General features: G+C 46.3%; 1 protein-coding gene across 1 annotated transcript; it reads right to left on the bottom strand.

The window, feature by feature from the left end:
• Positions 1-10482: 10482 nt before the first annotated feature.
• Positions 10483-15120, bottom strand: LOC110509328 (complement C1q-like protein 2). Its single transcript, XM_036968286.2, has 4 exons — positions 13245-15120; positions 12877-12921; positions 11022-11156; positions 10483-10912 (listed from the first exon to the last, which is right to left on the bottom strand). Exons 1-4 carry the CDS (start codon positions 13543-13545, stop codon positions 10623-10625), a joined length of 771 nt encoding a protein of 256 aa, XP_036824181.2. The 5' UTR covers positions 13546-15120; the 3' UTR covers positions 10483-10622.
• Between the last annotated feature and the right edge of the window lie 966 nt (positions 15121-16086).

Below are 16086 nucleotides of genomic sequence, written 5' to 3' on the forward strand. Positions count from 1 at the left end.
TGCATCATCCTTTGAAGTCGCTTTAAGGTAGACAGAAGAGTTCTTTTTAAGATAACCTAAAGTGGCTTGTGATCAGTGTGCACCGTGATAAAGTCCCTACCATGAAGGTATTGATCAAAACGCTCACAGGTTAACACTATGACTAGGCACTCCTTTTCAATTAGTGCATATCCTTAAAGTGGCCAATGATATCAAGTCCGTAGGTAGGCAGCCGCCTCTGTGCTAGTGGTGGCTGTTTAACAATCTGATTGCCTTTAGATAGAGATTGAAAAACAGCTTCTCTGTACCAGCTTTGATGCACCTGTACTGACATTGCCTTCTGGATGGAAGCGGGGTGATCAGGCAGTGGCTCGGGTGGTTGCTGTCCTTGATTATCTTTTTTTGCCTTCCTGTGACAGGTGTGATCAGGTATTGTAGGTGTCCTGGAGGGCAGGTAGTTTGCCCCCGGTGATGCGTTGTGCTGATTGCAACCCCCTCTGGAGTGTCCTGCAGTTGTGGGCAGTGCAGTTGCTGTACCAGGTGGTGATACAGCCCGACAGGATGCTCTCGATTGGGCACCTGTAAAAGTTATTTTTTAAGCCCCACTGTCTGTGTGCGTGGACCATTTCAGTTTGTCGGTGATATGTACACAGAGGAACTTAAAACTTTCCACCTTTTCCACTGCTGTCCCGTCAATGTGGATAGAGGGGTGCTCCCTTTGCTGTTTCCTGAAGTCCACGATCATCTCTTTTGTTTTGCTGACATTGAGTGAGAGGTTGTTTTCCTGACACCACACTCCGAGGGCCCTCACCTCCTCCCTGTAGGCCGTCTCATCGTTGTTGGTAATCAAGCCTACCACTGTTGTAGATTCATCTCCCTTTCTCTTTGTAAGAGCTGAGTCAGGTCGTGGTCATGTTCCTGCCCTGCTTCTTCCATTGTAGCACCACAGCCGTATACCAGGATGTCATCAGCTATGGCGCTTATTCCTGGCAGTCCCTGAAGTGCATCATGTTGCCTTCGCTGATTTTCCTCTGCAGCTGGTTTCACTCCAAAAGGTAACCTCGTCTACTGTTATCTACCATTGGGGATCCAAAATGTGGTGAGATAAATACTCTCTTCATCCAAACGTACCTGCCAGTACCCATTTTTTGCATCTATAACCGAAAAGATTTTTGCTTTTGCCATGCTTGATAGGCATTTGGTAATGTGCCCTACATAAGGCTTTGTTCAGGGCACTTGGATCAAGGCAGACTCTTATTTTGCCAGGCTTTTCCACCACAACCATGCTGCTTATCCATTTAGTAGGTTTGGTGGAGCTCACCTGGCGCTAGGCATGTCCATGGCTCTAGGCACCGGAATTTGACTGAGACATTGCATGCTCTTCGTCCTCGCTCATTTGTTCCACTTGTTTGCGTTTATCCGACAGCAACTACATTATCCACATCAATCAATCAAATGTATTTATAAAGCCCTTCTTACATCAGCTGATGTCACAAAGTGCTGTACAGAAACCAAGCATAAAACCCCAAACAGCAAGCAATGCAGGTGTAGAAGCACGGTGGCTAGGAAAAACTCCTTAGAAAGGCCAGAACCTAGGAAGAAACCTAGAGAGGAACCAGGCTATGAGGAGTGGCCAGTCCTCTTCTGGCTGTGCCGGGTGGAGATTATAACAGAACATGGCCAAGATGTTCAAATGTTCATAGATGACCAACAGGGTCAAATAATAATAATCACAGTGGTTGTCAAGGGTGCAACAGGTCAGCACCTCAGGAATAAATGTCAGTTTGCTTTTCATAGCCGATAATTCAGAGTATCTCTACCGCTCCTGCTGTCTCTAGAGAGTTGAAAACAGCAGGTCTGGGACAGGTAGCACGTCCAGTGAACAGGTCAGGGTTCCATAGCCGTAGGCAGAACAAGATCGAATCGTACTACACCGGCTCTGACTCTCGTCGGATGTGGCAGGGCTTGCAAACCATTACAGACTACAAAGGGAAGCCCAGCCGAGAGCTGCCCAGTGACACGAGCCTACCAGACGAGATAAACTACTTCTATGCTCGCTTCGAGGCAAATAACACTGGAACATGCATGAGAGCATCAGCTGTTCCAGAAGACTGTGTGATCACGCTCTCCGCAGCCGATGTGAGTAAGACCTTTAAACAGGTCAACATTCAAAGGCTGCAGGGCCAGACGGATTACCAGGAAGTGTACTCTAAGCATGCGCTGACCAGCTGGCAAGTGTCTTCACTGACATTTTCAACCTGTCCCTGTCCGAGTCTGTAATACCAACATATTTCAAGCAGAGCACCATAGTCCCTGTGCCCAAAAACACTAAGGTAACCTGCCTAAATGACTACCGACCTGTAGCACTCACGTCTGTAGCCATGAAGTGCTTTGAAAGGCTGGTCGTGGCTCACATCAACACCATTATCCCAGAAACCCTAGACCCACTCCAATTTGAATACCGCCCCAACAGATCCACAGATGACGCAATCTCTATTGCTCTCCACACTGCCCTTTCCCACCTGGACAATAGGAACACCTATGTGAGAATGCTATTCATTGACTACAGCTCAGCGTTCAACACCGTAGTGCCCACGAAGCTCATCAATAAGCTAAGGACCCTGGGACTAAACACCGTCCTTTGCAACTGGATCCTGGACTTCCCGACGGGCCACCCCTAGGTGGTAAGCGTAGGTAACAACACATCCGCCACGCTGATCCTCAACACAGGGGCTCAATCCCCTCCTGTAATCCCTGTTCACTCATGACTGCATGGCTAGGCACAACTCCAACACCATCATTAAGTTTGCCGATGACACAGCAATGGTAGGCCTGATCAGCGACAATGATGAGACAGCCTATTGGGAAGAGGTCAGAGACCTGGCCATGTGGTGCCAGGACATTAACCTCTCCCTCAACATGATCAAGACAAAGGAGATGATTGCGGACTACAGGAAAAAGAGGACCGAGCACTCCACCATTCTCATTGACGGGGCTGTAGTGGAGCAGGTTGAGAGCTTCAAGTTCCTTGGTGTCCACATCACCAATAAACTAACATGGTCCAAGCACACCAAGACAGTCATGAAGAGGGCATGACAAAACCTATTCCCCCTCAGGAGATTTGGCATGGGTCCTCAGATACTCAAAAGGTTCTACAGCTGCACCATCGAGAGCATCCTGACTGGTTGCATCACTGTCTGGTTTGGCAACTGCTTGGCCTCCGACTGAAAGGTACTACAGAGGGTAGTGCGTATGGCCCAGTACATCACTGGGGCAAAGCTTCCTGCCATCCAGGACCTCTATACCAGGCGGTGTCAGAGGAAGGCCCTAAAAATGGTCAAAGACTCCAGCCACCCTAGTCATAGACCGCTCTCTCTGCTACCGCACGGCAAGCGATACCGGAGCACCAAGAGGCTTCTAAACAGCTTCTACCCCCAAGCTGTAAGACTCCTGAACATCTAATCAAATGGTTACCCAGACTATTTGCAGTGCAGTGACCCCCCCCCCCCCCCCACCCCCGACTTTTACACCACTAATAAGGAGGGCCTACAGCAGCACCGAGATCTTCTGCACAGATTCTGTCAGACCTGGGCCCTGACAGTAAATCTCAGTAAGACAAAGCTAATGCTGTTCCAAAAAAGGTCCAGTTGCCAGGACAACAAATACAAATTCCATCTAGACACTGTTGCCCTAGAGCATACATACTGTACCTCGGCCTAAACATCAGCGCCACAGGTAACTTCCACAAAGCTGTGAACGATCTGAGAGACAAGGTAAGAAGGTCCTTCTACGCCATCAAAAGGAACACAAAATTCATCCTGCCAATTAGGATCTGGCTAAAAATGATTGAATCAGTTATAGAACCTATTGCCCTTCATGGTTGTGAGGTCTGGGATCCAAATTGAGACTCTGCATGCAGAATTTTGCAAAAATATAATCTGTGCACAACGTAAAATACCAATTAATGCATGCAGAGCAGAATTAGGACGATACCTGCTAATTATCAAAATCCAGAAAAGAGCCGTTAAATTCTACAAACACCTAAAAGGAAGTGATCCCCAAACCTTCCATAACAAAGCCATCACCTACAGAGAGATGAACCTGGAGAAGAGTCCTCAAAACAAGATGGTGCTGGGGCTCTATTCACAAACACAAAATGATCCCACAAAGCCCCAGGACAGCAACACAATTAGACCCAACCAAATAATGACAAAACCACAATATAATTATTTGACACATTGGAAAGAATTAACAAAAACTAGAATGCTATTTGGCCTAAACAGAGAGTATACAGTGGCAGAATACCTGACCACTGTGACTGACCCAAACTTAAGGAAAGCTTTGACTGTGTACAGACTCAGTGAGCATAGCCTTGCTATTGAGAGAGGCCGCCGTAGGCAGACTTAGCTCTCAAGAGAAGACAGGCTATGTGCACACTGCCCACAAAATGAGGTGGAAACTGAGCTGCACTTCCTAACCTCCTGCTAAATGTATGACCATATTAGAGACACATATTTCCCTCAGATTACACAGACCCAAAAAGAATTTGAAACCAAATCAAAATGTTAGAAAACTCATATCTATTTGGTGAAATACCACAGTGTGCCATCACAGCAGCAAGATGTGTGACCCGTTGCCACAAGAAAAGAGCAACCAGTGAAGAACAAACACCATTGTAAATACATCCCATATTTATGCTTATTTATTTTACCTTTTGTACTTCAAATCAAATTTAAATGAAAACTATTGGCACATCATTACAACACTGTATATAGATAGCCATAATATGACATTTGAAATGTCTCTATTCCTTTGGAACTTTTGTGAGAATAATGTTTACTGTGCATTTTTTAAATTGTTTACTTCACTTTTGTTTATCTATTTCACTTGCTTCGGCAATGTATGTTTCCCATGCCAATAAAGCCCTTTGAATTGAATTGAGAGGGGGGAAGACAGAGAGAGCGAGAGCGAGACAAAAAGAAAGGAGCAGTGCAAGCCAGGGGGAGTTTCTGCAATCCAAAAACGATTTTCAGACCAGAGTTCATGGTAGAAGAGCGAGAAACATCACCTCTCCAAATTCTGAAGGTCAGCTCTAGTTTTTGTGAGACTAAAAATCCTCCCAAAATCTAATAATACTGATAGTACTGATACTGATAGTATAGCCAACGGGAGCGCTCGTAAATGACCTGCTGTGTAGAAGTAGAGTGGATGAGAGTAAGAATCTAAATCAATCACCATGAGTTGCAAATCAACCTGGACTCCCTGGCATTGTTATTCAGTTATGGGCTGTGAGTCAAGAGCTGGGAGCCAAGAGGCAGCAGGTTGATTCAATCACACCCCCACTCTTATTGCATATTCCTCATTTGCTGGCTGTTGGTCCCAGTGTGTGTGTGTGTGTGTTCACACACTCCTCCTGCTCAATGACTTAAAGGTTCTTTAACCCTCCCTAAACAATCACAGCATGGAGGAGAACCTCACACCAACCCTCCTCAGGCACTTCTTATGGCCCTTACTCCTAAGAGATATTATTTAGTTCTCACACTGGTGGGATGGTGCTGTTTTGTTGTTGATGTAATCATTGATAGTGAGTGAGTCTATATACCTTGAGCAGGAACGTGAGCGATACTGTCCATCTCCTCCATCGGTGTGAGATGTGTGCATTTGGTTATCAGTGCTTCGTTTTTCCTGTAGCCTATGACTAGTCGAAAGGGTGTGTGTTTGTTTGTGTGTGTATTTTTGGATCTCAGCAAGTTACAACAGCTGTGGCAGTAATCCTGCATAGGCACACTGACATCACTGAGCTGACTGACTTGGCAAGACGGAGGGATGGAATAAAACCTTGTTGCATTGTGTGTGTGTGTGTGTGTGTGTGTGTGTGTGTGTGTGTGTGTGTGTGTGTGTGTGTGTGTGTGTGTGTGCGCGCGTTGTGTGCACGTGGCCTCATTGCCCAATATGAAGACACCAAATGTTACCCAGTCAGAATCACATCTATAAATCTATGTCTGCATAGCACACCACGGTGAATCAGAGCACTTCAAAACGTTCCTCTCATTGTAATTTACAGCCAGCCATCCTCATCATTATGTGATAATGCAACTGGATTAACATAATCCATTTGAGAGCAGCTGGGTTAGATTTATTTTCTAGAGCCACAGCATCTGCCTAATTTCTAGAAAAATGTTGTGGAATCTCCCTTTCCGTTGTACCTCCTGTGATGTATTATGTGTATTGTATACGACACAGCAGTAGAGACAGGAAATACAGCCATCTATAATATCCTTATCTTCAGCAACATACCCCCCCCCCCTTCCCCCCATTTTCTGTCTTTATCCAGCACTTTTCATCCCTACGTTTATCACTCTCTCCCTCTCTCTCTCTGTTCACTGACGATGGCAAGGCTGTCTGGCGGCCTCATTCATCCCACACACACACACACTTTATTTATCCTCTGCTGCCGTTGGCAACGGGCAGGCCGTTGCTAGTGCGACCAGCCAAACGGAGCGGCCGGTCGGTCAGACAAGTATAGAATTTCCCGAGGGAGGGAGGTGAGCATGTAGGGACAGGTGTGCGTTTGTGTATGTCTGTGTGAGGAGAGGGGCAGAGGCTGGGGATGGCTGCTACGGTGGCATAGGAAAGCCAATTCTGAACCCCAATTCTGAACAAACCATAATTTGCCTTCTGTCCACTCAGACTAGCCAATCAGATCCATTTCTGTGGACTCGTACATTATGGATCCTTGATAGTAATTTCCACATCTCCATCATTGTTGAGAGGAATGTTTGGTCAATATTACTCCAATGTCTGACCAGGGCCAGTCTGGGCAGAGGACGCAAAGGACCCTAATTTTCTCTTCATCTCTTTTGTGTTGTTTGGAGATGGCCTTAGATTGCTGCTCCATGGGGGCCAGAGAGAGAAAGAACGAGATACATGGTTTCAATCTCCACTGGTGAAGGGCCTCTCTTTCTCTGCTGACTGGTGAAGGGCCTCTCTTTCTCTGCTGACTGGTGGAAGGCCTCTCTTTCTCTGCTGACTGGTGGAGGGCCTCCCTTTCTCTGCTGACTGGTGGAGGGCCTCTCTTTCTCTGCTGACTGGTGAAGGGCCTCTCTTTCTCTGCTGACTGGTGGAGGGCCTCTCTTTCTCTGCTGACTGGTGAAGGGCCTCTCTTTCTCTGCTGACTGGTGAAGGGCCTCTCTTTCTCTGCTGACTGGTGAAGGGCCTCTCTTTCTCTGCTGACTGGTGAAGGGCCTCTCTTTCTCTGCTGACTGGTGGAGGGCCTCTCTTTCTCTGCTGACTGGTGAAGGGCCTCTCTTTCTCTGCTGACTGGTGAAGGGCCTCTCTTTCTCTGCTGACTGGTGAAGGGCCTCTCTTTCTCTGCTGACTGGTGAAGGGCCTCTCTTTCTCTGCTGACTGGTGGAGGGCCTCTCTTTCTCTGCTGACTGGTGAAGGGCCTCTCTTTCTCTGCTGACTGGTGAAGGGCCTCTCTTTCTCTGCTGACTGGTGAAGGGCCTCTCTTTCTCTGCTGACTGGTGGAGGGCCTCTCTTTCTCTGCTGACTGGTGGAGGGCCTCTCTTTCTCTGCTGACTGGTGGAGGGCCTCTCTTTCTCTGCTTACTGGTGGAGGGCCTCTCTTTCTCTGCTGACTGGTGGAGGGCCTCTCTTTCTCTGCTTACTGGTGGAGGGCCTCTCTTTCTCTGCTGACTGGTGGAGGGCCTCTCTTTCTCTGCTGACTGGTGAAGGGCCTCTCTTTCTCTGCTGACTGGTGGAGGGCCTCTCTTTCTCTGCTGACTGGTGGAGGGCCTCTCTTTCTCTGCTGACTGGTGGAGGGCCTCTCTTTCTCTGCTGACTGGTGAAGGGCCTCTCTTTCTCTGCTGACTGGTGGAGGGCCTCTCTTTCTCTGCTGACTGGTGAAGGGCCTCTCTTTCTCTGCTGACTGGTGAAGGGCCTCTCTTTCTCTGCTGACTGGTGAAGGGCCTCTCTTTCTCTGCTGACTGGTGAAGGGCCTCTCTTTCTCTGCTGACTGGTGGAGGGCCTCTCTTTCTCTGCTGACTGGTGAAGGGCCTCTCTTTCTCTGCTGACTGGTGAAGGGCCTCTCTTTCTCTGCTGACTGGTGGAGGGCCTCTCTTTCTCTGCTGACTGGTGAAGGGCCTCTCTTTCTCTGCTGACTGGTGAAGGACCTCTCTTTCTCTGCTGACTGGTGAAGGGCCTCTCTTTCTCTGCTGACTGGTGGAGGGCCTCTCTTTCTCTGCTGACTGGTGGAGGGCCTCTCTTTCTCTGCTGACTGGTGAAGGGCCTCTCTTTCTCTGCTGACTGGTGAAGGGCCTCTCTTTCTCTGCTGACTGGTGAAGGGCCTCTCTTTCTCTGCTGACTGGTGAAGGGCCTCTCTTTCTCTGCTGACTGGTGGAGGGCCTCTCTTTCTCTGCTGACTGGTGGAGGGCCTCTCTTTCTCTGCTGACTGGTGGAGGGCCTCTCTTTCTCTGCTTACTGGTGGAGGGCCTCTCTTTCTCTGCTGACTGGTGGAGGGCCTCTCTTTCTCTGCTGACTGGTGAAGGGCCTCTCTTTCTCTGCTGACTGGTGGAGGGCCTCTCTTTCTCTGCTGACTGGTGGAGGGCCTCTCTTTCTCTGCTGACTGGTGGAGGGCCTCTCTTTCTCTGCTGACTGGTGAAGGGCCTCTCTTTCTCTGCTGACTGGTGGAGGGCCTCTCTTTCTCTGCTGACTGGTGGAGGGCCTCTCTTTCTCTGCTGACTGGTGGAGGGCCTCTCTTTCTCTGCTGACTGGTGGAGGGCCTCTCTTTCTCTGCTGACTGTTTGAGGGCCTCTCTTTCTCTGCTGACTAGTGGAGGGTCTCTCTTTCTCTGCTGACTGGTGAAGGGCCTCTCTTTCTCTGCTGACTGGTGAAGGGCCTCTCTTTCTCTGCTGACTGGTGGAGGGCCTCTCTTTCTCTGCTGACTGGTGGAATCAATCCCTTTTTGTCCACCAGTCTGCCTGCCTTGAGTATTACAGGCCTAAACCTGTCGTTTTTCATTTAGGCCAAAAATGTCATTTCTTTGCTGTGTTGTCTTGCAGTATTACTTAACGTCCTCGATGCAAACATCATTTATTATTTGGAGTGGATTTTATTAACACAGGCCTCCTTTTCACTTTGTCATACAGGCCAGTAGTGAGGAGTGAATGCAATGTTGTTGATCGTCTGTATTTTCAAATATTGGTCGTGGCAGCATCATTTTATGGGTATTCTTATCACCTGCAGACACCGGGGAGTTTGTCAGGATCAAAATAAAGATGAGGAGCAAAGCCCAGGTAAAAAATTTGACGAAAACCCACCGTCGTCGTCTGAAAACCCTGGGATAGAATTACAATTTTCAGCAGGACAATTGCGCAAATTTGAGTGCCAAAGACACACCAGAATACTTTCCAATTGTCGTCGGGTGTACCTGAATGTGCCCGTCACAGTCCTGACTTAAATCTGCTTGAAAATCAGAAACAAGGTTTGAATATCGCTGTCCATCAATGATTCCCAACCAAATTGACTAAACATGAGAAATTTTGACAAAGACAATGGATATAAACGTCCCTTTTTCAGGACATAATTCGTAAAAATCCAAATAACTTCACAGATCTTCATTGTAAAGGGTTTAAACACTGTTTTCCATGCTTGTTCAATGAACCATAAACAATTAATTTGGACTGAGGGCTTGTAGGCCTGTTGTAAGGCAGGTCCTCACCAGACATCACCGGAAACAACGTCGCCTATGGGCACAAACCCACCGTCGCTGGACGAGACAGGACTGGCAAAAAGTGCTCTTCACTGACGAGTCGCAGTTTTGTCTCAAGGCAGGGGTGATGGTCGGATTTGACAATGCCACAAGCCATACTGCTCGTTCTGTGCGTGATTTCCTGCAAGACAGGAATATCAGTGTTCTGCCATGGCCAGCGAAGAGCCCAGATCTCAATCCTATTGAGGGGGGGGGTTCTATAATTTCTCTTCCACTTTGATAATGTGGAGTAGGTTGTGTATATTAGTAGGAAAAAACATCTAATTGAATCCCTTTAAAGATTTATTTTGAAGGCAGCAACATGTGAAGACTGCGTAAGAGGTGTGTAGACTTTCACCAGCGACTATACGCATTCAGTGTTCCTGCAGTTTGTCATTATGGCTCCTCTGTGGTGATATATGACGTGTGTACGCACATCCACAGGACACACACACACACACAACGTCAGTACAAAGGTAAGACAATGGCCTTGGCCGCAGTGGGTCTGTTGTTTAGACGTCTTGTCGTTGATCCAGCATCTCTGGCAGCAGCAGCGAGCAGCTCAGCCCACAGGATTTCCATGGTGTCAACTGACTGTCACAGCACAGGGACCAGCAGCACATTAATACCCTGGCATAACATTACATTAGGTAATGACCTAGCTAGTGGCCTCAGGAGACATTTACAGATCCAAATAGGTCCGTTTAACACATTAGTCAGGAGGGGGCCAGAAAACCACCAGATAAAACACAGTAAGACAATTCACTTTTATTTCGTTTCACTCATACAGATATGATGTATTTGTTTTTGAAAACCTATACTGTGTGGCCAAATTAATATCTTGTCAATCAATTCACATTTTTACAAAACCTCAGTTAAATCAACTGGTCTTGTTACACAGTGAACAGTAGGAACCCAGTAAAGGTGTTGTAGTTATTACGGTCGTCATAGAGGACCCGGTTAGCCCAGAGCTGGATGTACACACCGTCTCCCACCTCCAGTTGCACTACCGCTGCGTTGCTAGCGCTTTCGTGGACATTCATACTGTCATCAGTGTTCCACGTAGTAACCAGCATCTCACTGTTCTTCATCAGAGACACGACAGAGTTGGGACGGCCAGAGTTGTTGCTGTACATGGAGTAGCGGAAGCAGTACATCCCTCTGACCATGGCTGTGAAGATGCCTATGAAGGAAGATAAATAACACTACCTGATTGACCACACACACACACACACACACACACACACACACACACACACAAACACACAAACACACACACACACACACAGTACCTGTAGCAGGATTGTAGCTACTGCCGGTGTTGGAGAAGACTCTTTTGTACTGTAAAGGGGTATTGGTTGTGAAGGGTCCAATATGCCCACCGCCAGAGTCTCTGAGAGCTGCAGAGAAGGCCACCTTTGGCTGGGCTGGGGAATGAATGAATGAACAAACAATCAAGTAGATATCAAGAAGGACATGGATAGATACAGTGCCTTGCGAAAGTATTCGGCCCCCTTGAACTTTGCGACCTTTTGCCACATTTCAGGTTTCAAACATAAATATATAAAACTGTTTTTTTTTGTGAAGAATCAACAACAAGTGGGACACAATCATGAAGTGGAACGACATTTATTGGATATTTCAAACTTTTTTAACAAATTAAAAACTGAGAAATTGGGCGTGCAAAATTATTCAGCCCCCTTAAGTTAATACTTTGTAGCGCCACCTTTTGCTGCGATTACAGCTGTAAGTCGCTTGGGGTATGTCTCTATCAGTTTTGCACATCGAGAGACTGAAATTTTTTCCCATTCCTCCTTGCAAAACAGCTCGAGCTCAGTGAGGTTGGATGGAGAGCATTTGTGAACAGCAGTTTTCAGTTCTTTCCACAGATTCTCAATTGGATTCAGGTCTGGACTTTGACTTGGCCATTCTAACACCTGGATATGTTTATTTTTGAACCATTCCATTGTAGATTTTGCTTTAAGTTTTGGATCATTGTCTTGTTGGAAGACAAATCTCCGTCCCAGTCTCAGGTCTTTTGCAGACTCCATCAGGTTTTCTTCCAGAATGGTCCTGTATTTGGCTCCATCCATCTTCCCATCAATTTTAACCATCTTCCCTGTCCCTGCTGAAGAAAAGCAGGCCCAAACCATGATGCTGCCACCACCATGTTTGACAGTGGGGATGGTGTGTTCAGCTGTGTTGCTTTTACGCCAAACATAACGTTTTGCATTGTTGCCAAAAAGTTCAATTTTGGTTTCATCTGACCAGAGCACCTTCTTCCACATGTTTGGTGTGTCTCCCAGGTGGCTTGTGGCAAACTTTAAACAACACTTTTTATGGATATCTTTAAGAAATGGCTTTCTTCTTGCCACTCTTCCATAAAGGCCAGATTTGTGCAATATACGACTGATTGTTGTCCTATGGACAGAGTCTCCCACCTCAGCTGTAGATCTCTGCAGTTCATCCAGAGTGATCATGGGCCTCTTGGCTGCATCTCTGATCAGTCTTCTCCTTGTATGAGCTGAAAGTTTAGAGGGACGGCCAGGTCTTGGTAGATTTGCAGTGGTCTGATACTCCTTCCATTTCAATATTATCGCTTGCACAGTGCTCCTTGGGATGTTTAAAGCTTGGGAAATCTTTTTGTATCCAAATCCGGCTTTAAACTTCTTCACAACAGTATCTCGGACCTGCCTGGTGTGTTCCTTGTTCTTCATGATGCTCTCTGCGCTTTTAACGGACCTCTGAGACTATCACAGTGCAGGTGCATTTATAAGGAGACTTGATTACACACAGGTGGATTGTATTTATCATCATTAGTCATTTAGGTCAACATTGGATCATTCAGAGATCCTCACTGAACTTCTGGAGAGAGTTTGCTGCACTGAAAGTAAAGGGGCTGAATAATTTTGCACACCCAATTTTTCAGTTTTTGATTTGTTAAAAAAGTTTGAAATATCCAATAAATGTCGTTCCACTTCATGATTGTGTCCCACTTGTTGTTGATTCTTCACAAAAAAATAAAGTTTTATATCTTTATGTTTGAAGCCTGAAATGTGGCAAAAGGTGGCAAAGTTCAAGGGGGCCGAATACTTTCGCAAGGCACTGTAGATGCCACTTTGAGGAAGAGTGGAACCTTGCTCTTACCAGTTGATAAGCTCTTCTTCAAGGCTTTCAGTTCTTCCTCTTGAGCTGTAATAACATAACATATTTCGTAATAAAACCTCAACATTACAGTGTAGTAAAGGCTCAACAAATTATTATTATTGTCATTATTATTATTTTTTTTACCTTTATTTCACTAGGCAAGTCCGTTAAGAACAAATTCTTATTTACAATGACGGCCTACACCGGCCAAACCCGGACAACGCTGGGCCAATTGTGCGTCGCCCTATGGGAATTGTATTCAAGATAGTCATCCATAAGATGAATAAATAAATGAAATAAGAATACGTGTGTGACGCTGTGTAACACGTCACAGAATGCTTTGCTTGTTACATCTCTGTGCTACTTACCTGTATTCACTTTCTTCAGCTCCTCCACCTGACTCTCACTGCCCTGTAGCTTGGTCTCCACAGCTCCCAGTTTCTGTCCCATGGCCCCAAAACTTTCCTTCAGGGCAGCCTGCGTCTGGTCCATGGTTCCTAGTCTCTCTTTCATGGCTGCAAGTTCCCTGAACAAGGCACAGGTGTCGGGCAGACAGACAGCTAGACTAGCCCCAGTCCCCAGGTACCCCTCACTGTCCCGATTACCGCCCAGTCCCCTGGACAGGCCGCAGCACAGAGACAGCAGTAGTAAGGCTAGAACTTCATTCATTCTTATTATATATTCTGAAAAAGATTAGAATGTTCTGAGTAGTCTTAAAGAACGGACTATTCTGCGTAGCTCGAGTGCTCCTCTTTATACTGTCCCCACACCCAGGGTTATAAAGGGGGCTGGCGACAGAGAGGACTATGTCACTCAAAGTTCTGTTGATAACTCTGTTGATGACATTGTATGTGTGTGCAGGGTTAAGAAACTCTAGTTTACTTTACTGTAATTAAGTGTAATTCCTGAACATATGAGGCAGGAACAAAAACTCCCACATTTCCAAGCACACTTCTTGTGTTTATATATTGCCAACTTGTCAGGTTTATGTCTGTGGAGGGTTGTGAAATTCCGGAAACTTTTACAACCCTTTTCGTGAAAATTCACATTTATTGTAGAACATTAGAAATATATATGTTTTACATTGCTTATATGTGCGATCATGGTATCCACAAGATACTAGTAACGTTATTGGACCAAATGATTCCTGCACACAACATTTTTGCTGTGCATGTTTCATTTGTCTGGAAAAAAAGGTATATTCATCTGAAATGTCAACAAAACAAGTGTTATAACTGTAGTTTTGTTTGTGTGTGCGATGTGTGATGTGCAGAGTGTACATAACGTGTGCACAGAGGTATACACAAGTTATGTGCATGTGCTGTGTGTGTGTTTGCTTCACTACTTTGATGGTGTGTATTTGTGCGGCAGAGGGGTGTGTCCTGTTGGTGTGTGTGTGGGGGGGGGGGTGCACCTGAATTGGAGGTGCTGATTAGCCAAACCTACCCACCACTACTTGACTGAGAGAGAGCAAAGTCGATTCACAGATTCACTCCAGTTTATGCGTTCCTCATTTGCTGTCTGCAAGTAATGTAATACTACAGCCAGAACATACAATACAGTAATGTAAGACTTGTCATGAGCACATATGACCTCCTCATGTCATAGTATGATTTCATGGTAAACCTAAATTATCATCAACTATTTTTTCACCCTTTGGGGAATATCAGGGTGTCATGTAATTTGTGAGGCAGCCAGTGGCCGTGCCCGAATACCCGTATGCTGCTGGAGTTCTAAATGGCTTTTTGTGTATACGAAAATAGAACGTGTTATAATAGGCTATGTTAAATTTCGAAAAATGGATTATTCTTCAAATGCCAGGATGTCATTCCGGCTTTTCATCAAGTAGAACTCGCTGCACTCCTTCGAGGAAGAGGATCGTCTTTTCACACTCACGGGTTTGACAAAAATACAATTGCGGGGAACAAGCGGGATTGTGCATGAGATGACACCTTCTCAGTATGAATGAGAAGTTGTTGCTTAACATTTTTGGTAAACAGTACGTTCTAAATAGTGTGTGGTAAGATTAGTACACGGTGTGTCATTTTAGTAAAGTAGTGGCAAGACAGATTTCGGACACAACCACTGACTCTTACCGGTCTGACAGTGGATGTGGTGCCACCTAGTGGGCAAGAGTCAGTAAAGCCAGTGTGTGAGGAGAAGATCTGTGTGCCAGTCGTAGTACACTTGCTGGAAGTACCTTCCTCTCCTCATTCTCCCCCGCCTCAGAGCCGGTGGACATCACTATATGAGAGATGCAGGGCAGAAAGCAAAGGATTAAACAGTTATTAATAACATACCAATAATCACAATCAATGATATGTTTTCTAGGTTGTAGCAATAATCAGTTTTGTCCTCAGTCTGACGACAGAGTGGGCGCATCAGGGCGCATCTCCCACCCTATAACTCTGCTCTTCATCCCACGTCTTTAGCACCTTTCTAGCCAGGTTCTCTCTCAAGAGATTCTTGTGGTTTAAAATAAAAGGTGAAATCTGTACAATTAATCAGTAGAGGGCTGAAATCACTGGTGCCCATGGTGAGTGTCTGTGGTGAGTGTCTGTGTGTGACGGAGTCAGAGGAGAGCGCAAGGTTGAGCTCAGAGAAAGGAGGCCACAGATATAACCAACCTTTTAATGGACAACTGACGACGACGACAAAAAAAAAAGGAAAATCAAACTGTAGTCTGTAATGACAGAGAATAAGAGAGTGCTGAGTGGGTGATTAATGAGGAGTTAATTAGAAGTAACGAGGAGCTGTCCAGCTAGATGAACCACAACCACATGGACTGTCCCCTCATGCTGCAGGGCTCCGCTGTCTGGGAGACGAGTGTGTACAGGAGTGTGTGTGTGTGTGTGTGTGTGTGAGAGAGAGAGAGAAAGAATTTTAGTGTGAGAGAATCTGTGCGTGTGACAGTGTGAGAGTGTATGCGTGTGGGCATGTGCATGACAGTGCAAGTCTGCGTGTGTGAGTATGAGTGTGTGAGTGTAAGAGTGTGTGTGTCTCCATTCTGTTCAGGCACAGTGGAGTGTTAGGCCAGTGAGTGGGTGTTGGTGGGGAGTACAGAGGGGTGGTCACTGACAGGGAGCGCTGTGACCTTTCCCAACCAGGCCCAACCCACTCAGCACTCAGCCTCTCCCACTGAATTACACTCCCCATCCGCATGAGTGAGAACAGAACCCATAACACACACACACCACTTAACCAGACCGC

Source organism: Oncorhynchus mykiss, chromosome 29 (assembly GCF_057628025.1).
Source record: "Oncorhynchus mykiss isolate SJ-2025 chromosome 29, ASM5762802v1, whole genome shotgun sequence".
Classification (NCBI taxonomy): Eukaryota; Metazoa; Chordata; class Actinopteri; order Salmoniformes; family Salmonidae; genus Oncorhynchus; species Oncorhynchus mykiss.